We start from the raw sequence: 22,215 nt of genomic DNA on the forward strand, positions 1-22,215 counted from the left end.
CAGAAATGTCAAAAGGCGATCATATTTTTCAAGGAGAAATGAATCCCTCAACATACAAAGTTTATAACACGAGGGATACCAGGGGATATAGGGCACTCATTTTCTCCTGGGATCAGGGGTGCTGGCAGGAGAAACGTGGCTGGCTCTCTGACAGAGAGATGTGTGGAGTAATCTGTCTCCGCCTGAAGCCACAGGATAGAGAGTGGGGAGGGGGAGCCCAGATATTAGCTGAAAGAGGGGAACTCAGCCCCAGGAATAAATGAGTAAATTTTCTTCTTTATGACCAGGTGTCTGCTTCTCCATGGCTATGTCTAGAATTCTATATACTGCTTGGATATAAATCCCAGCTTTTCTAATTCTTAGTCGGATAAACATAGGCAGATCACTCAATCTCTCTGAGCTTCATTTTCCGTCTGTAAAATGGAAATGATAATAATAGTAGCTATCTCCGAAGGTTGATATGGAGGATTAAATGAGATTGTAGAGGTAGAGGTGCTATACTTCGTGTCTGAAACACAGCAAATAATCAGTAAGTATGCCACCATCATCACATCACTATCACCACCACCGCGATCATGCGTTCCTGGGCTTAGCAGGAAACAAGTTCAGGGATAGAAAGGCATTATTCAGTACTTCTTTAAACATCCATCAGTATCTCACAGGGCTTGGTACCGAAGATTCAGCTTAAAGTCTGTCTAGATAAGTAAAAAACTCCACGCTTCGGGAAGGTAGTAGAGGGTTAAGGATTTTCAGGAAGGTGGTAATGTACAAATGGGCTTCCTTGGCACCGGAAAAGGGGAAGCGAGAAGGAAATGGAGATGTTTTTGTGATATCAAAGTCACCTGTGAGACAGGATGCTGTGTTGATGATGACCGGGAAACTGCTTGATGTAAGTGTCTGTGAAATGATGAAGAGGCCTGTGGTGAGGACCACCCAGGGGCCAAATAACCTCGCGTGGCTTCATTCTGTGTCTCTTTAGTCTCAGTTTGTTCTCAGTTGCATGGAAACAACCAAAGCCGACAACCAAACCTTTCAGCTACAAATCTACCTCACAACTCAAATCTACCTTAGAACTAATCTAAGCATTCAGGTGTCTCTAAAAATAACCATGTTACATTTCTGTTTTGTTGGGAGGCTCTAATAGTTTAAAAACACTAGCTAGTCAGGCTGAACGGAGCTGGGTTTGAATCCTGGCTCTTTTTTTTTGCTAGTTGTGTAATTCTGGATGAGGTAGATAATGTCTCTGGGTCTCAATGTTCTCATTTGTGCAGGGAGATGATAATAATATCTACCTAATAGGGTGATTATGGAGATGAAGTGGGATAATGCAAATAAAATCCTCAGCACAATGCCCAGCACACAGTAAATGCATGTTAGTGATTATGACTGAATCTTTTGTACCAATTGTTTTCTGGTTAATGGGGAAATAAGACAAAAAAAAAATGTAGAGGAAGAGAAAGGAAATAAGAGATATGGAAAAGAGGGGCAGGATGTTAAAAGCTGATCCTGGAAGACAGGTACTTGGTGACTGTCAAAAAAAAAAAAAAAATCCTAAGAGAGAAAAAGGATAAAGATGGCAGAGACTCAGAGGCAGAAGCTCAGCCTTGTTTTTTGCCCAGGTTTCATCCATCTGGCCTTGGCTTCTACGCTTGCTTTTCCTTCCAAGTGGCAGCTTCCAAGCTTCGTGGTGAAACCCAGGGCAGGGAGATAGAACATCTCTGGATCACCCTAAACTTCTGCACTCACTGAAGGCATTTAAGAAATAAACATATTCTTCTTTTGCAATATAGAATTCCTTTGAGACTAATACAAGAGACAATCCTGTCAAGTGAGTCAGCAGTGACCACAGGCTGATATAATCCAATTGCTTTTTGGCTGACAGCTCAGGCGGAGAAAAATTCACTCTGATCCAAAGGTAAATGTAGTTTAAATCCCAACACAAAATTCATAATCAGCTTCTATTCCTGGTCTATGATGACCCCAGACACTGGAAATAGCAGAAATGCCATTAATACATTTCCTACTGTTTGGGGTGTAATGATTTAATCATTGCTAAAGGTAAAATGCTCAAAGGGTAGAATAATTCAGATTATTTTCAGGGTCTAAGAAAAAAAAAAGGCCGGGTGCAGTGGCTCACGCCTGTAATCCCAGGACTTTGGGAGGCTGAAGCGGGTGGATCACATGAGCTCAGGAGTTCGAGACCAGCCTGGCCAACATGGTGAAACCCTGTCTCTACTAAACAAATACAAAAATAAGCTGGGTGTGGTGGTGGGCACCTGTAATCCCAGCTATTCGGGAGGCTGAGGCAGAATGGCTTGAACCCGGGAGGCGGAGGTTGCAGCGAGCTGAGATTGCACTACTACACTCCAGCCTGAGGGACAGAGTGACAGTGTGTCTCAAAAAAAAAAGAAAGAAAAAAGAAAAGAAAGAAGAAAGAAAGAAGAGAAAGAAAGAGAGAGAGAGAAAGAAAGAGAAAGAAAGAAAGAAAGAAGGAAGGAAGAAAGAAAAAGAGAGAGAGAGAATGGTGTCTTTCCTCAGAATTGGATAGCAGTAGACATTCTAGTGCAGCATCCAGTATGGATGGACATACAGCAAATGAACATAAACTTGCATAAGTGATGAGATAATCTAGATAAAACACATGGTTAACTGTATTTTTTTTTTATGGGAAGAATGGCTGGTCTGAATACACTCCTATGTTATTATGAATTCTAATCAACTACAAAACCAGAGCGAAATTGAAGCTCTAAAATGGATTTTCAGTATGATCTCTTCTGATGAGCCTTTACAAACACAGTAATTTAAGACACCAAGTTGAAGCCTGGATCTGCATATCAAAATGTAGGGCACGCTTACTTAGGAGGAAGATCAGAGGGCAATTTTTACATTATAGAAAAACCAGCTTGACCCTGAAAAATAATTGCTTTTATAAAACATTAAATATCATTTGAAGTCATGTATTATGATCAACCCCATCTGTTCAACACACACACACACACACGCGCGCGCGCGAACACACACACACGTTTTTAGGAAAGATGAGAAATTAATGTTCATTTCAAATTTTTGCTGAATTGCTTCCCTGAGATGTTATATCCTGGACCTCCGGGATGGCTGTGATTGGAATCTGTCTGCCTTTATTTCTAACATGAAAACAGCATGGCCTGCCTGTGCAGAAGGTGACTTTCCAGGTATCTGAGCACCTTGGGGAAGCTGATCTCTACAAACCACTGAGGAACGCTCTTATTTCCCTATTCAGGCCTCTTCCTTGTATTCAGCACTTTCCTTCAGCCTGCCCAAGGCTGGAACTTCCTTCATCCCCTCTGAGCCCTCAGCTGAGCTCCATAGTTCCTTAGCTGGTACTGCTGAGGCTGTAGCACATCCTCACTCACCCCTGCCAGGGCCTCAGCTCATCGCACTGCTCATTTAGCTATGAGTTTGATGTGCAGCCCAGGGCGACACACGGAGAAAACAGAGCCTTCTCTTCTCGGTGGGGTACAATATTTAAGCTAAGGCCTAGGCTTTAAGATTTGGGACTCCATTTTGCCCTTTCGATCTGTCTGTATCAATACCTGAAAGCAGTTTTTCTCGAACTCATTTTACTTTGAATTTGAGACCCGCTTTTGATGCTTCTTATTTAATAAGACACAGGCACAGGCCTACATTCATTACTTAGACTAGAACTTATTTTGCACTTGATGTGAAGAAAAAGCTGGCTTGCTTGTTCAGGGTAATTGCATAGAATGAAATGAACCCAATTTATGTAAAGGATTATTGAAGGAATAAAAAACTTCCAAGGTAAGCCTGTTAAATCATTCATTTAGTAACTAACTGACATTTGCACAGATCTGGATCCTGCGCTTTGCCAGGTTTTAAAGCAAAGCAAAGAAGCAATTATTTAAAAGTGATGGTGAAAAACAGTATTGAAAGAAATCCTGGAGGGTGGATCTATTTTAAGTGATTATTCTCTCTTATATAATGTAATTCGCAGACTATGTAACTAGGCCCAGGGAATCCTCTCTCAGCCTGTGTTCACCTGGCAACCTTAGACATTCCAGCATTAGAAGGTAAGTGCAATGCCAATGACACCAACTACTTCTTTTTCAATAATTATCTCTTATTCTTTTAAACATTTATATTTCATTTTATCATTAAACTTTTTGCTATGGATGCACTACACAGGTGCCATTAGGCTTAAAGTCTAAGTCTGGGATTCTAGCTCCTTGAAAAATACTTGTTTCCCTTTTTTTCTCTCTTTTTATTTTTTTAATTGAGACTGCGTCTCCCTCTGCCGTCCAGACTGGAGTGCAGTGGTGCATCATGGCTCACTGCAACCTCTGCCACCCGGGCTCAAACGATTCTCGTGCCTCAGCCTCCTGAGTAGATGGGATTACAGGCGCGAACCACCACATCTGGCTATTTTTTTTTTTTTTTTTTTTTGTATTTTTAGCAGAGACAGGGTTTTACCATGTCGGCCAGGCTGGTCTCGAACTCCTGACCTCAGGTAATCCGCACACCTCAGCCTCCCAAAGTGCTGGGATTATAGGTGTGAGCCACTGTGCCCCACCACTTGTTTCTCTTTTACATTTCCAGTTAATGTCTAAACCCATCTGATGCAAAAAACAAAACGACAACAAAAAACCAACGTGAAGAAATTGTAAAGCTAAATCTTTCCTCTGCTCTACACATAAAAAGTCTAAAATTGATGAAGAGGTAAATGCAACATTTTCATCAGTTAATCATTCTCTAGACTTAGTAACAAAAGCATTTCTGGCAATCAGAAAAGGGGAAAAATCTTTAATTCATTTCTCAGGTAATTTTTTTCCAGATTGTACATAAAATGTTCTTATGTTTTCCATTTGGATGTTTCAGGAGACATACAAATGAAATACAGTACATAGACAAATGAAATGCTAATAAGAAGTAGGATGATATTAAAATATCCCTACTTTGCCTGTATGGAACAAAGGCAGTCTATTCCATCAGGGGAATCAAAGCAAATGTGAACAAGAGGTTTCCCCCTTGCAAAACTATGAGCTTCATTTGCCCTGGAGGGAGCTACTAGGCAAGGCTTCACATGACAGTGCCTGTAGGGATGTCCATGGGACTGTGAAGCAGGTGTGTTCTATAGAACACGCAGCTGCAACGAAGGTGTGGAGCTCAGGAGAAGCAGCCACTGACAGTGCACCTCCTGGCTGCATGGTCTTCTGTGCAGCCTCTCATGGATCAATATACCGGTTAGTGAAAACACACATCAGTATCTTCTGTCCTTTGGCAACAATGACGATGTTTGCCACCAGCGAGTGTGATCTGTGAAGCGATTTTAAAATGCAGTCCTGGGATTCTACTGTATTGAAACACCTTTGATTTTCTATCTGAATACTTCCAAGCTTTGTAATTATGCCATCATGTGCTTGTGATCATCAGAAATTAATTTTAAACTAAATACTCTTCAGTATCCCTTTTCATATATATTTTCACCTCATATATATAGTTCGGGATAAAATAGTGTAAAGAGTATAGGAAAATACAACAAATTAAAGGGTGGGACATTAAAAAAACCCCACGAATTTACCTTGTTCTTCAAAGTTTTTAGGGTTTAAAAATTTATTGGTATTTTAAGCCAGTGGTCCCCAACCTTTTTGGTACCAGGGACCAGTTTCATGGAAGACAATTTTTTCACGGACTGGGGGTAGCAGGATGGGGGTGGGGGATGGTTTCGGCATGAAACTGTTCAAACCTCAGATCATCAGGTATTAGGTTCAGATTCATCAGGCATTAGATTCTCACAAGGAGCACACAACCTAGATCGCTCGCATGTGCAGTTCACAACAGGGTTCACACTCCTATGAGACTCTAATGTCGCTGCTGCTGATCTGACAGGAGGCGGAGCTCAGGTGGTAATGCAAGCTATGGGGAGCAGCTGTAAATACAGATGAAGCTGTGCTCACTCACCCATCGCTCACCCCCTGCTGTGCGGCCTGGTTCCTAACAGACCATGGACTGGTACTGGTCTGTGGCCTAGGGGTAGGGACTTCTTTAAGCAGTTTAAGAATTATTCTCTTTCAGAATATCTACCTCTACTGGGATAAGATCAGGTTTCTTTACTGTGAGCACACAGTAGGTGCTCAATAAACGCTTGTTGCAAGAATGAATGACTGGCTGGGCGCAGTGGCTCATGCCTGTAATCCCAGCACTTTGGGAGGCCGAGGCGGGGGACCATGAGGTCAGGAAATCGAGACCATCCTGGCCAACATAGTGAAACCCCGTCTCTACTAAAAATACAAAAAAAAATTGGCTGGGCGTGGTGGCGCAAGCCTGTAGTCCCAGCTACTCAGGAGGCTGAGGCAGGAGAATCACTTGAACCCAGGAGGAGGAGGCTGCAGTGAGCCGAGATTGTGCCAACGCACTCTAGCCTGGTGATAGAGTGAGACTCCATCTCAAAAAAAAAAAAAAAAAAAAAATGACCATATTTTCCTTTTTTTACCATAATAGGTAAAATCTATAAGTAGTGTTATTTTTGCCTGCGACATTTATGTAACAAAACAAAGTTCAGTTTTAGAATTGATTTAAAGTAATACTATAAGAATGGAACATTTAAAGGTTGAAATTTAAAGGATTAAAAAAAAACGTCTAAGGTCTGCCCATGAATTTCTAAATACAGCATGCTTAACCAGGAAAATCAACATGAATATTTGTAAAAAAATTTCAGATAAAGGAAATATTCAATATAAGCCGTGTAAGTTTAAATTAACTTAAAGAAAACACAATTGTTTGTAAAAATAATTATACACACTGAGAGAAATGATAACTCTCTCTAAATTTGCATTCTCAATATTGTCTGTGCAAAATTGCTTGTAGTGTCCTCAAATGGGTGTCTGTGGCCAGGTGCACAGAGAACATCCCCTTAAATGGTACATATTGAGGCAAGGCGGCCAGCTGTCTCCTTTAACTGGATGGAGTCTGGCCAGGTCATGGCTGTGCTTTCAAACAACTGGTCTGGATATGTGAGACCTGCAGAACAGGCAGCAGCAGCTGGAAGGCATCCTGTATGTACGTCGTGCTGTTGCAGCCCTGTGAGAGGAGAAAAATGAGATTAAAGGGTTATTTTCATAGTTTAACCTTGACAATTCTTCCAACTGGATAATGTCCCCACTCTTCAACCCACTCCCCAATACTGGATTGTATTTATCTTGCAATGTTGGTGCTTAAAGCAAGCGTAAACACATGCTTTTGGATGGGGCATGTCCAGCTCTCAATTATCTATACTAACAGAGAGAATAATTCACTCGAGATAAGGCAAATCATTTTCATGGAATTTTTTTTTTTTTTGAGATGGAGTCTTGCTCTGTCACCAGGCTGGAGTGTAGAGGCACGATCTTGGTTCACTGCAACTTCCGCCTCCCAGGTTCAAGCGATTCCCCTGCTTCAGCCTCCCGAGTAGCTAGGACTACAGGCGCGTGCCACCACGCCCAGCTAATTTCTTTGTATTTTAGTAGAGACAGGGTTTCACCATGTTGGCCAGGATGGTCTTGATCTCCTGAATTCGTCATCCGCCTGCCTTGGCCTCCCAAAGTCCTGGATTACAGGCGTGAGCCACTTCTGTGGACTTTTAAGATCCATCAGTGTGTGTACATTTTTGGCCCAGGGTATTTCCTGTCTTATCTATCCCTTTCCCAGATCAACCCTACTGCCCTGAAATAACACAAAAACACAGTATGAAGGAGGTCAGTTTGTCCTACCCTACAGATCGATAAATAAGAATCGTCAACATAAAGCTAACTGGAGATATTATTGGGCAGTTATTCACAGCAAACTTGAACACTGTTATCCTCCTATGCATGGTACTTCCTGCTTGGTTGGCATAGCTGACATTATTATTCCTGTTTTGTGGTGCACTAACACACAGTATTGGATGGAGAGGCCTTTTAAAGGCTAGGGTAACTAAAACATGTGAAAACATCTACTGGGGAAACAGAAAATACATTTGACCTCATATTCCTCATACCTGACATGGTAAGTTAATTTTATGCCTTCTGGGTGGCCAAGGGAGAGATTTTTCTTGTACCACACTCTGCCTCTGACTGCCAGGGTTTTCTCTTAGCTGTGTCTGTCCCTCCAAGACCTGCCCCTACAGCCCTATTCCTTCTGGCTGATGCCATCCTACTGCGCAGCTGCATCCTAAACAATAATATTCAGTGCCATCACTTAGTTATTTCTGTACCTTTGTCGTTTTCCTTAACAGTAAGGTGCAAGTCCCCCAAACAATGCTATAAATATATAGGTAGCTGATACGGTTTGGCTGTATCACCACCCAAATCTCATCTTGAATTTCCCACAATTTCCACATGTTGTGGGAGGGACCTGGTGGGAGGAAATTGATTCATGGGGGCAGGTCTTTCCCGTGCTATTCTTGTGATAGTAAGTCTCATGAGATCTGATGGTTTTATAAAGGGGAGTTTCTCTGCACAAGCTCTCTTGTCTGCAGCCACGTGAGACGTGCCTTTCACCTACCGCCATGACTATGAGGCCTCCCCAGCCACGTGGAATTGTGAGTTCATTAAATTTCTTTCTTTTGTAAATTGCCCAGTCTCGGGTATGTCTTTATCAGCAGTGTGAAAATGGACTAATACAATAGCCCTCCCGAACTTTTGTAATTTCCAAATTCTGCAATGGACAGCCACCTCAGGGAGCAAAATCCTATGATATATGCATCGCCCATGTTCAAACTTAGCTTGTTAACACCTTGTGCCTTCAGCTAGGTGCCCTGGGCACTTATAGTTTAGCCCCTAACAGAAGATTTTCCTCTACCAATCTTCTACCTTTCCTCTACAAGTAGAACACAGTGCCTATGATTCAAGAATGAGGATTCTTCCTGGACCTCTTTTCTTCTCTCTTAGGCGACTGTTTCTGGCAAAGACACAGCAGTGTTGGTTGGGGCAGCTTTATATCAACACAGCTGATGCTGCAAAGTCCTAGTGAGCGGGCAGTCCGCAGAGTGAGAAGGCACAGAGGATGGTGCCCTTGTCACTGACAGGGCATAGGCTAAACATTCTCCTGGTCATTGTTGCCAGCTTGGAGATTAGACCCAGCTAAACCAAAGGTTATTCTAAATCGAAGGAAGTGCCCATTTTTATGAAAATCACCGATGAGCAATAACCCCTCATTTGCAGCCAATAATCACAGTGTTAAATCTAGTGTCAAATTTGGCAGCAGAAATCTGCTTCTGCTGGAGCAAACAGTGATGGAAATAACGTGCAAGCTTAGCATTTCTTTTTATAATCAGGAATTCTTGAAAATTAGGTATTGTTGCTTCATCAGAGGGTTTACAGCTGGTTGAGCTACACAAATATACTCAAAAAAGACTTGATGATGAGATTCAGAATTGCAATAACATTTGCTGTGGGGGAGAAAGACAAAAGGAAAAAAAAAAAAGAAGCAGCAGTTCTAACATTTACTTTGATTCAGGAGAACTTTCTCTCCAGAGACCACTTACCTCTAACAATACGCTACTGAGCATGGGGTTGAGGACCTCGGCCTTCTTGTTGCTCTGTGGAATCAGAAGTATGAAATTGACAGATTAGTGCTCGTACCACAGGCACGTAAAATGTAATACACTGGCTTTGTTGAGGGATCCTCTACGGAGGAAGAGGAGAGGAAGTAGAATGTTTCCTACAGACCAGGCTTCATACCTGCTGCTGCACCCTTTTAGTATTATTTAGTTGCAATAGAAATCCTAGGAAGTAGGCAGGTATCATGATAACCCCAATTTAAAGAGGAGAAAATAGGGATCAGAAAGGCTGAGTAACTTGTTTAAGGTCACATAGCTAGAAATTGAAACCGAGACCTTTTTCACGATGTAAATTCTATAGCAGGTCTGGGATAAGAGTGAAGCGAGGGAGGCTGAGTTGTGTAGGCAGAGGGTTGGATGCTGTCTTTACTTAAAATTTTGATATTTTGATGATCCTAATATTTTGGCATTGTTATTTTAAAATATATTTCATTAAAATATCTATCTAGATTCCTGAGGTTTTTTTCTGTTTCTTTTTTGGGCTCCCTTCCATTTTGCAGCTAAGTCCCCCACTCACCTAACCTAGTCTAAGCCCTGGTCTACTCTTCTTTTTCTTTCTTTCTTCTTTTAAATATAAACATAGAAACTTGGTTATAGGGCATCTCCCCGAAGAGCAGCAAAATTAAGACATTCTTAAATGCAACTTGAAAACAGGTCTGCAGATCTACATTTGAAAAACGCAAATATATGTAAAGCACAGAGTGCAGTGCCTGGTATAAAGCAGGGGCTCAAAAAGTGAAAGGCAGGCCATGTGCGGTGGCTCAAGCCTGCAATCCCAGCACTTTGAGAGGCCGAGGTGGGTGGATCACCTGAGGTCAGGAGTTTGAGACCAGCCTGGCCAACATGGTGAAACCCTGTCTCTACTAAAAATACAAAAAAATTAGCTGAGCGTGGTGGTGGGCGCCTGTAATCCCAGCTACTCGGGAGGCTGAGGCAGGAGAATTGCTTGAACCCGGGAGGTGGAGGTTCCAGTGAGCCGAGATCGCGCCACTGCACTCCAGCCTGGGTGACAGAGCGAGACTCCGTCTAAAAAGAAAAAATGAAAGTGAAAGGCAGAGTTGATATCATTATCTTTGCTTATGCTATTGGTCTATCAATCAATAGTCTTCTCTATCTAAGAGTTCAATCTATTCTTAGACCGTAAACCATTAAAGGGATTGGAGAGAGAGAGGGCAATCTTATAAGTTAGCTTCTCTTACAGTACCTGGAAGAGTTCAGAGTAAACAAAAATACATAAATTAAATATATCTTCCCAGAGCAGCCCACTTTCATTGACGTTACTCTACTGACGGTGAAGTAATGTCTTCCTGGGGAAATCATAATGGAGTCTTGGGAGAAACCTCTTTAAAATGACTAGGTTTAAAAACCTAGTCATTTTAGTAAGTAACCAGAAAATCCATTATGGTATTTGCTTTCATGTTTATTTGATTATCAATAAACCTCTAAAATATAATCAAATGAGGGCAATAAGATGACAATGGTTTTCAGAATCAATGAGGTGTGCAAGCAATTTAAATAGAGTCTAGAGAGCAATATACACTCATTAACTTCAAGTTATGAATAATGACTGCTTTAGAGAACAGAAACACTGACTTGATGTAAATGATTCATCACAGCACAAGATCGGAGGTACTGTTGTGGTGAGATGGCCTTTCTAAATTCTATTTTAGATTCAGGTTTTTCTTCCCCATAATGATAAACTGTGTAGTCCCAATTTTGTTCATGCAAACACTTGTACATGTGTGTGTATATATAAATATATGTAAGTTCAAGTGCACAGCCATCTGCTACAGCCTTGCTACATAAAATATGGACCATGGATCAGGAACATTGTCATCACCTGACTGCTTACTAGAAGTACAGAATCTCATCCTCATCCCAGACCTACTGAATAACAATCTTCATTTTAACAACATCTCCAGGTGACTCATGTGCACCTTAAGGTTTGAGAAGCACTGTGCTGGGATACAATATGTGAAAAGGAATGAAAAGCAATATCATGAATACTACCCACTCGTGTAGATAAATTAATGTTTAACACATATTATGCAAAATAGAATAATACAAACATGCACACAGACATTCATACTCTCAAGCCTAAACGAACATGGAGAACCAAAGAGTTGGTCTCTGTTTGATGTATCTGGTGGATAACCAACTGGGAATTAGGAGATCTACTGAGATGCTTGGGAGAATCAATTCACCCCTCCGTGCCTCAGTTTCCTCACCTAGTAAACTGTGAAAAGGGGGACAAGAGGTACAATAGAGCCTTAGGAACTGGAGTCACCAAGCTATTCCATCTTGATTAAGACCTCACACCTCTCTGCAAACCTAGTGTTTATATCAAAGTCCATGTTTATGGAGGTTTAAGACCTCACACCACTCTGCAAGCCTAGTGTTTATATCAAAGTCCATGGACATCAGGTAACTTGGACCACACCGAGGGTGCAAATGCATTTTATCCAGCCTATCATATCAATGAGCTTCCACCTCCCTTGTCATTCTGCTTGTATACAAGGCTGAAGGCCTGAAATCAGACCAACATAAAAGGTGCTGTTTTACAAAACAGGAGAAGCAGGTCAGATTTCTTGACAGCAGAATGAATAGGCAGTGCGTAGCTCACCCCTTCTTCACAGGGTCATTGACAGAAGTATGGGGGACAGGTATCTTTTTGGGTGACAGCCAGGTCCATGGTCATCTCTCATTTCTTTTGAGAAATGCTCTTGGCCTGAGGAGGAGGAGGGGGCGTGCCCCAGAAGCCAGGTAGGTCTGCACAATGAGACACTGACCCCAGTTGCTGCTGAGTGAAGCCAAGGTGGACCTGTGACCCATGCTGATGAGCTATTCAAACCTTTTTACCCAGGAACCAGGATTTTGAATGGAACGACACAGGGTTAGGAACTGCTGCTGTCACTGAGTCACATTCATAGCAGCACTTTAGAAAGAGTATGTGTAGGCCGGGCACAGCGGCTCACACCTGTAATCCCAGCACTTTGGGAGGCCGAGGCAGGTGGAGCACTTGAGGTCAGGAGTTTGAGACCAGCCTGGCCAACATGGTGAAACCCCATCTCTACTAAAAATACAAAAATTAACTGAGAGTGGTGGCCCACGCCTGTAATCCCAGCTACTCAGGACGCTGAGGCATGAGAATCGCTTGTACTTGGGAGGCAGAGGCTGCAGTGAGCTGAGATTGCACCACTGCACTCCAGCCTGGATGACAGAGCGAGACACAGTTTCAAAAAACAAAAAAAGAGTGTGCATGAGCTCTGGGGCTGGGTCCCCACAGCGGTTCATTTCCCCCACTGCCTTTCATAAAGCCTCCTTTCTGTCTAAAGTTTTTGGAACATGTTTCTGTTGCTTCCTGGTATGGTTTGAATTGTATCCCCTGCAAAAAGACATATTGAAGTCCTAACCCCCAGCACCTCAGACTGTGACCTTGTTTGGAGATAGGGTTGTTGCTGGTGTGATAACTTAGGATGAGGTCATACTGGTTATGCTCTAACCCAATAGGCCTGGTGTCCTTATAAGCAGAGTTAAATCTGGACACAGACACGCATGGAGGGAAGGTGATGTGGAGACACACGAGAAAGCAGCCATGTCAAGACACACAGAGAGAGACTGGAGTTTTGCAACCACAAGTCAAGGAACACCTGGGGCTACCAGAAGCTGGAATAAGCAAGGAAGAATCCTAGAGGCTCTGGAGAGATCAAGACCCCGAAACCACCTTGCTTTCAGACGTCTAGCCTTCAGAACTATGAGAAAATAACCCAGTTTATGGTACTTTGTCATAGCAGCCCTAGGAAACTAATATACTTGAAACCAAAAAAAAAAACAACCTAATTAGAATAGGAAGTAAAACTGCTGTTTCTCATGGAGAACATCATTAGACTTTGCATCCACAGTTTTAAAGGGGAAAAACAGGAAGGTGAAAGGGAATATTTTCCACTTTTCTCTAGGCTCACTAAGGTGAAGCTATATAACATGACTGATTGCCAAAGAAAACAACCAGAGGCCACACCCCCAAGTGAATGCTGAGCCTTTCAGACTTGTTACCCTGAGAATAGAAACACTTGAGCCAATCAGTAACATGTTTTTTCTTTTGGTCAAAGTCAAGTGCTACAATGAAGCAAAGAAAACTCTTATCTCGGCTGGGTGTGGCGGCTCATGTCTGTAATCCCGCACTTTGGGAGGCCGAGGCAGGTGAATCACTAGGTCAGGAGTTTAAGACCAGCCTGGCCAACATGGTGAAACCCCATCTCTACTAAAAATACAAAAATTAGCTGGGTGTGGTGGCATGTGCCTGTAATCCCAGCTACTCAGAAGGCTGAGGCAGGAGAATCGCTTCAGCCCAGGAGGTGGAGGCTGCAGCAAGCCAAGATTGTGCCACTGCACTCCAGCCTGGGCAACAGGATGAGACAGAAATAGAAAAAAAGAATACTCTTATCTTGCATGGTTTATAAAGTAGGCTCTGAGGCCAACAGTGAATGAGAATATTCAAAATTAATCATTTTAACAGAGATTCTGAATTACATATATCACAGATATTAAGTAATAAAAGGAACCTTTCATCTGACACTTTAAAAAAAAAACAAACAGGCTGGGCGTGGTGGCTCATGCCTATAATCCCAGCACTTTGCCGGGCCGAGGCAGGTGGATCATGAGGTCAGGAGATCGAGACCATCCTGGCTAACACGGTGAAACCCCGTCTCTACTAAAAATACAAAAGAATTAGCTGGGCGCCTGTAGTCCCAGCTACTTGGGAGGCTGAGGCAGGAGAATGGCATGAGCACGGGAGGCGGAGCTTGCAGCGAGGGGAGATCACACCACTGTATGCCAGCCTGGGCAACAGCGAAACTCCGTCTCCAAACACACACACACATACACACACACACACACACCAAAACAAACAAACAAACAAACAAAGAAAATGAGGTTCATAGAGGTTTGAAAACTCACTCACCCAACATCTTGTATGTCTGAAATGGCAGATTCAAGACTGGAATCCAGTCAGGAGAGTCCTAAGCTGCCTGTCCTTAGAGAAGCTGCTCTTGGCCTGACTTTAGCTTACATCATGGCACAGCTTCGGTTTTATGGAGCTACTAAAGAAGGCGCTGCAACTCCACATTTCCTCACAGCCCCTCACAGACAGACTTCCCTTAAAAAAGGTGAAAAAAAAAATCAAGACTGTAATCTTACCCCAACAGTGGTTAAAGAAGTGGTAAACTTCTTTGATAAGGAGGCCACTTCATTGCACATCGCAGTAGTTAATCTGAAAGAAGAAAAAAAAAATGAGGCTTGGATGTTTTCAATAAGGTAAAATAATTTAACTGTCATGACCATTTCTGATACTAATTCATCATGACATTTAAAAGAATGCCACACACGCTTCAAGATGTTCTACAGAAATGTGCAGTCAGACGGTTTTCCTTAATCATCTTCCATGATTCGCAATCACAGTTTAATCTAATCCCGGTTTTCCTTCCATGCTTAATTAAAGAATAATCATCCAACTCATTTGACCTCTTTTAGAATGAAAACCATGTGCAGGAAAATACCAGGCTTGAGCTCCACATGTGTAGAGGTACACACGCTTGCCAGATGGCTGGTTTCCAGCTTTTTGGTCCTTTCAAAATAATCAGGAACATTCACTGAGGCACTATGTTAAACACTTTTGTGTGCCTGATCATATTTAATCCTCAGAGTGACCTTATGGCTTATATTATTATTTCCATTTTATATAGATGGAAAATCGGACATTTAAGAAATAGGTGGTTAGACACAGTGGCTCATGCCTGTAATCTCAGCACTTTGGGAGGCCGAGGTGGGTGGATCACTGGAGGTCAGGAGTTCAAGACCAGTCTGACCAACATGGTGAAACCCTGTCTGTACTAAAAATACAAAAAAGTTAGCTGGGCATGGTGGCAGGTGCCTGTAATCTCAGCTACTTGGGAGGCTGAGGCAGGAGAATCACTTGAAGCCAGGAGGTAGAGGTTGCAGTGAGCCAAGATCACACCATTGCACTCCAGACTGGGCAACAAGAGCAAAACTCTGTGAAAGAAAGAAAGAAAGAAAGAAAGAAAGAAAGAAAGAAAGAAGGAAGGAAGGAAGGAAGGAAGGAAGGAAGGAAGGAAGGAAGGAAGGAAAGAAGAAAGAAAGAAAGAAAGAAAGAAAGAAAGAAAGAAAGAAAGAAAGAAAGAAAGAAAGAAAGAAAGAAAGAAAGAGAAAGAAAGAAGGGAGGGAGGGAGGGACGGAGGGAAGGAAGAAGGAAGGAAGGAAGGAAGGAAGGAAAGAAAGAAAGTTAGGTAACCTGCTTAGGACATGCAGGAGAGGAGGGATTCAAACTCAGGTGACTCTGGATACTTTGATTATGTTTTGATTATATGATTCAGAATAAAGATCCTGTAGAATATGTTTTTAATACTGATACCAAAATTCTGAATTTATGCTAGGCACTCCACTTCTAGAACTTTATCCCAAGAAAATAACGCAAGATACACACAAATATTTAATGAAAACAACATTTATCCTAACACTATGGATGACGACAAAAATGGACAACAATCTAATTACGTAATAATGTAGGTAATGTCTGATAGTTTTCTATAAGTTAGTGCATACAGCTCTCTTGAATAGTGATTAAAATGCTATGGGAAGAAAAATAACCCCAAGTTAAGAATCTTACATGTTAAAAGATCTAGTAAAGTCAGTAGAGGTAAGTTTTGCTTTGATAAAAGAGGCCTTATCTAATATATACAGATTTTTATGAGCTATATCCACCCACCCATCCATCCATCCATCCATCCATCCATCCACCTACCCACCCATCTATCCAAAACTTGTCTGCAGAAAGGGTCAAGAGTAAAGCCAGGAGATATCCCAGAGCCATTCAGTCTATGTTCTTGGGCAGGTGGGTGGGGAGGCACTTATTGTACAGACAAGTCAGAGACTGGGTGCAGCTTGGTAAGGTCAGGACAATCAGGGTTGGGAATCAGAAAGGAGTGAAGAGTAAGGTCATTTTCCATACCTAGGGGCTTCTGAACTTTGGCCCTCTTCTTTCCAATTAGTACTGCAAAGATAAACCAGTACCTACAGATTGTCCTCAGCATTTTCAACTTCTCTGACTTTGTTCTTTCCTTTTCCTTCTAAATGTTTAGGCAAGTGCATATTCTTTCTAGGAATATTAAGGTGCGGATTATGTGGTTCTCATAATAACTTCGATTTTTATATTCTTAGATATGGAAATCTAGACTAGATGACAGATCTTTACAAGTGAGGAAAAATGCCGCCAGTACAAAGACACTAATGCTGACTTTTTGGAAGATCTTTCCACTATAAACTTACTCCCCAACCTACAATACCAAAGCGGTAATAAGCAAAGACTAGTTAGCTAGCAAACTGAGTGTGCTGAGGCCTGTGTGTGTCCATCCCTGAATATTTTCAGGGGCTCTATTTTGGCTCCTGTGTCTGTCTAATAACATGAGGGTACTTAGGCCTACGTTAATTTTCCATATCACAGTATACAGTCATGTGCATAAAAGGTAAAGGCTTATTTTTCAGCTCCATACCAACTATTTTCATGAATACTCCATATCAACTATTTTCATGTATATTCACTAGATTGCATATTCACATGTGTTACGTATATATATATATTTGTATTTTACTTAATAAACTAATGACAATAGCTATTATTTATTGAAGAACATGATACAGGACAACACATATGTGCACACATACCACCCAAAAGTGAACTGGTTAATATTAGCGACCATCATCACCAGAGTTCGGAACATGGAGAGCTGGTATAAGTCCCCAGGATCAGTGGAGTATTTTTGCCTATTTTGTGACTCTAGCTAGAAGTTACATTAAAGTGTCCTTTCTCTATTCATATATATGTTGGAAATGTAATTACCCTCAAAAGGTTTTACTTCTAAGACTCTGATCTATTAAATAAGCACTTTCATGCCTCTGAATGATTTAGTGTGTTTTCCCTTAAATCTCTTCATAAATAATTCCTAGGATGGCTAGTTAAGTCTTCTTCTTCTTGCTAACATAATGCATTTGTTAAATAAATCCTTATTTCCGGCTGGGCATGGTGGCTCATGCCTGTAATCCCAGCACTTTGGGAAGCCGAGGCGGGCAGATCATGAGGTTAAGAGATGGAGACCATCCTGGCCAACATGGTGAAAACCCATCTCTACTAAAAATACAAAAATGAGCTGGGTGTGGTGGTGTGCGCCTGGAATCCCAGCTACTCAGGAGGCTGAGGCAGAAGATCGCTTGAACCTGGGATGCTGAGGTTGCAGAGAGTTGAGATTGTGGCACTGCACTCCAACCTGGTGACAGAGCAAGACTCTGTCTCAAAAAAAAAAAAAAAAGAAAAGAAATCCTTATTTCTTAAGATGACCATAGAACAATGGAATTGGTTCACTTGAAATTTGAATATTTGGTCAGGTATGGTTGCTCATGCCTGTAATCATAGAACTTTAGGAGGCTGAGCCAGGAAGATTGCTTGAGCTCAGGAGTTCGAGACCAGCCTGGGCAACACGGCTAGGCTTTGTCTCTGTAATTAATTAAAAAATTAGCTGGATGTGGTGGTGTGCACCTGTGGTCCCAATTCCTGGGAAGGCTGAGGCGGGAGGGTGGTGTGAGCCCAAGAGTTTGGGGCTGCAGTGAATCATGATCATGCCATTGCACTCCAGCCTGGGTGATAGAGCAAGATCCCATCTCAACAAAACAAAAAACAAAAGCAAACAAAAAGAAATCTGAACCTTTTAGTGGCTTAGAGGGTGTGGGTGTGTATGTGTGTTTCTGAACGGTACCTATATATAGAACTGGGAAAATAATAATTTAAAGTAACATTTATTTACTTTATTAGAACTTTTGCTTGGTCCTGAGCTGGTTTTTCCTCTTCTTGTCCATGAAGAATTAATTCTGCTACTTTATGAAGCTGCTCAATACAGCGCGCTGTTACCTCTGCCAGACTTTCAATGGACAGCATGTATACTTCCTGAAATGGATAAACACAAGGAAGAAATTTTTTACTGAGCAGATGCTTTTTTTAAAAAAATGCTGTGACATTAGAAGTGATATAATTCTTTCAAAAATACCACAAACATAACATGAAATTGTTAACCTGAAGACTACGAGCATATCTAAGACTTTAAGTGTAATGCTGCCAGAAAATGGAGGTGCCGTCAGGGCCCCCAGGGATGTGGCAAGTCTGTTCACAGCTGCATCCCCAGGGCTTACAGCAATGCTGGGTACAAAACAGGCAGGTGCTAAAGACGGTGTGTGGAAGGCTGGCTGAATGAACAGAGCTCAATGGATATTTTTCTTTACAGTGATCTAATCACTGCAACCTCTACCTCCCGGGTTTAAGTGATTCTGATAACTCACTCTCCCAAGTAGCTGAGAGTAGAGGCACACACCACCATGCCCTGCTAATTATTTTTAGTATTTTGTATATTTAGTACAGATGGGGTTTCACCATGTTGTCCAGGCTGGTCTTGAACTCCTGACCTCAGGTGATCCACCTGCCTTGGCCTCCCAAAGTGCTGGGATTACAGGCTCGAGTGACCGCACTCAGCCAAAAAGTTACTTTCTTCAAAATTAAAACTCAATGTAAGATGAAGTTACTACAAACTCCTTTATTGAACATAGGCAGGAAATAAATTATGCACACATAAATTTATTAAATTACAGAATAAAAGCTATGGCAATGAATTTTTTTAAAGGCTTCAATTACCTCATTAGTTACAGGGCATAAAGACATTTTATAGTAACACATTTGCATATAAGATGAAATTCTACTCTAAAGATAAATCAACTATGTTCCTAAAGATTTTTGTCCCTTTAAATTATAATTGTAAAGCTATGGAGAAAAGTGACAAAATCTGTGTTAAACCATGAATTATCTTGGCATAGAGAAATTTCAGTGTTTATTGCATTCCTACTTATATTTCTACAATATGGAACAAATGAAAAAGAAATGGCCTCTCTTCAATTAAAATTAAGCTGCTAATAAAATGAACACACTCTTATTACCTTGTAGGTGGACACTCTAGAATAAATTTACCTCTATGGTCTTAGTTCTCTTTTCCTCCTTTTTGTCTTCTTGAGGGTCTTGAGGTTTCTCTTCCTTTTCTTTCTTCTTTGTTTCCTCCTCGGACTCTTTTGCCACATCTACTGACACCACGGTCTGATCCTCTTCCACCCAGTCATGAGCCTTCTTCATGGCCTGCAAAGGTCCCCAACCAAACAACCCTTTTATGGTGCAAATATGGAACCTAAGTCATTCCAACCCCAAGACAAGAATCAAGTGTCTCTAAGCCTTCAGGAATGGATCTCCGTATGTTTGGAGGATGACGGGGCAATTTCTCAACCCCCTAAAAAGATAACCTTGTTGTTGCTTTCTGGCAAATATAAAGTAGAAAAAAGGGACAGAACAGAAAGTATGGAAAGAACAATGCAGGCCTGAGGACTCTTTAAAAAGCATTTAAAAATGATATTCAGATAAGAATAAAAATGACAGTCACATTGAAAATCTATAGTATATTTTTCACTTTTCATGACCATCTATAAAAGAATAATAGTACTTTTAAAAATATATGTTAGAAAGGCTCTGCGTTTCTTGATTCATGACAGGTCTTCCACCCTCAAGGGGGAGAAGAGAAGGGCTGCTGGAAAGGTCTGGTGCTGCTCTGTGTCTAATTTCACACGAGTGCAGTTTACGCACTCTGTGCCCTACAAAATCATGGTTCAATTAATCAGAAACCTCCTCCCCTACCTGTTATTCCCTGAATTTAGAACGAAAGGGCAGACTCACTCCAATTTTATCATTATAGTTTAAGCTGTTTGCTTAAGTAAAAGTTGTTTTGGGGCTTAGACTAAACCTACTTCCCACCTTAAATCTTACACGCCAAAGTTAAAAATATCAGAGTGTTGAATGGTAAGTTAACAGCAAGAAGATCTGGGGAGAGAAAACCCAACAAAACTGGCCTTAGTGTGTCCCCTATTAGAGACAAAGACTTAAACCTAAGCAAATAAGCCAGTGGAATCTCAGAGCCACCACATGCCCCCTCTGAGCGGTGGCAGGTGCTGCACGGAGATGAATGAGGCAATTTCCCACTGTGTTCAAGTCACTGACCTGTCAGAATCAGTGACCCCATCAGAGATAAAGAAATTACTCATCTCACCTCCTCCTTCTGCCCTTTTCCTCACCCACCGGGATAAGTGAGTACCTATGTAAACCACTGCTTGCTAAAAAGAAGAAAGAAAGAGCGAGAGAGAATGGAAAAACATCACGTGGTTTTAAGTAATTAATGATCATGGCCTCTAAAGAAACTTCACAGCAAGACCTTGTACTGACTTGCAAAACACACCGTGGTATTGTTAGAGGAACCCAGATTGTTAAAGCTGGAATGGTCTTAGACATGACGAAGCCCCTGTGCTCCAGGTGGAGGAACTATGGGGTTCACCTGGCTGAGGTGCCTCTCCCTACCGAATTCTGGCATGTTTCTTTACAGGGGTCAGGGGTGAAATTTGAAAAAGCCTCTTGGTGATTCTGCACCCTTTCCCCCTCCCCTAATCGGATGATAACTACTGCTCCGATATAACATTCTATTTTGCCATGAAAAGGTAAGTGACTTCTTCAAGGTCACAAGGTAGTTACTAGTAAAATTACAACTAAAATGCAGATCTCATGACACAGTCTAGCATGTTCTCCACCACCACATTCCATTATGTTGCCTCCTCAAATATTTTCATTTTTCCCCCTTTTTTTTTTTTTTTGAGACAGAGTCTTGCTCTGTCGCCCAGGCTGGAGTATAGTGGCCGGATCTCAGCTCACTGCAAGCTCCGCCTCCCGGGTCTACGTCATTCTCCTGCCTCAGCCTCCCGAGTAGCTGGGACTACAGGAGCCCGCCACCTCGCCCAGCTAGTGTTTTGTATTTTTTAGTAGAGACGGGGTTTCACCATGTTAGCCAGGACGGTCTCGATCTCCTGACCTCGTGATCGCCCGTCTCGGCCTCCCAAAGTGCTGGGATTACAGGCTTTTCCCCTTTTTTTAAATTTGAGATGGAGTCTCACTCTATCATCTAGGCTGGAGTGCTGTGGCACAATCTCAGCTCACCGCAACCTCGGCCTCCTGGGTTCATGCAATTCTCTTGCCTCAGTCTTCCGAGTAGCTGGGATTACAGGTGTGTGTCACCACACCCAGCTAATTTTTGTATTTTAGTAGAGACGGGGTTTCACCACGTTGACCAGGCTGGTCTCAAACTCCTGACCTCAGGTGATCCACCCACCTCGGCCTCCCAAAGTGCTGGGATTATAGGCATGAGCCACCGCGCCCATCCCCTCCTCAAATCTGAGTTACAGACCTCAAACTCCTCTCCCGGCACTATGCCTTATAAGATTTGGGGGTTTTCCATTTCAGATGCATCTCTGGAACTTTACAACAGAGACTCTTCCCTGCATTTTTTTTTTTTTTTTTTAACCGGAAACTATAAATCAGACAGTGCTGACCTTATTGAGTTTGTCAGGTGTGGCCGCCACATGTAATTCAAAGAGAAGTTCTGTAAGCATGCGAGCAAATTCTTCTCCCTTTTCTTCTAAGCCTAGAAATAGAACACGACGGAAGAAGC

General features: G+C 42.0%; 1 protein-coding gene across 4 annotated transcripts in view; it reads right to left on the bottom strand.

Annotated features, from left to right (window-relative positions):
* Positions 1–4,782: 4,782 nt before the first annotated feature.
* Positions 4,783–22,215, bottom strand: part of FAM114A1 (family with sequence similarity 114 member A1) — a 78,474-nt gene continuing 61,041 nt past the window's right edge. For all 4 annotated transcript variants that reach the window (XM_050792043.1, XM_050792044.1, XM_050792045.1 and 1 more), the window contains 6 exons: positions 22,097–22,188; positions 19,650–19,811; positions 18,442–18,581; positions 14,768–14,840; positions 9,497–9,550; positions 4,783–7,074 (listed from right to left, as the gene is read on the bottom strand). In XM_050792043.1, the coding sequence (XP_050648000.1) occupies positions 6,973–7,074; positions 9,497–9,550; positions 14,768–14,840; positions 18,442–18,581; positions 19,650–19,811; positions 22,097–22,188 (623 nt within the window). In that variant the 3' untranslated portion in view covers positions 4,783–6,972. The remainder of the gene's footprint in view (positions 7,075–9,496; positions 9,551–14,767; positions 14,841–18,441; positions 18,582–19,649; positions 19,812–22,096; positions 22,189–22,215) is intronic.

The sequence above is a fragment of the Macaca thibetana genome, chromosome 5 (genome assembly GCF_024542745.1).
Source record: "Macaca thibetana thibetana isolate TM-01 chromosome 5, ASM2454274v1, whole genome shotgun sequence".
Classification (NCBI taxonomy): Eukaryota; Metazoa; Chordata; class Mammalia; order Primates; family Cercopithecidae; genus Macaca; species Macaca thibetana.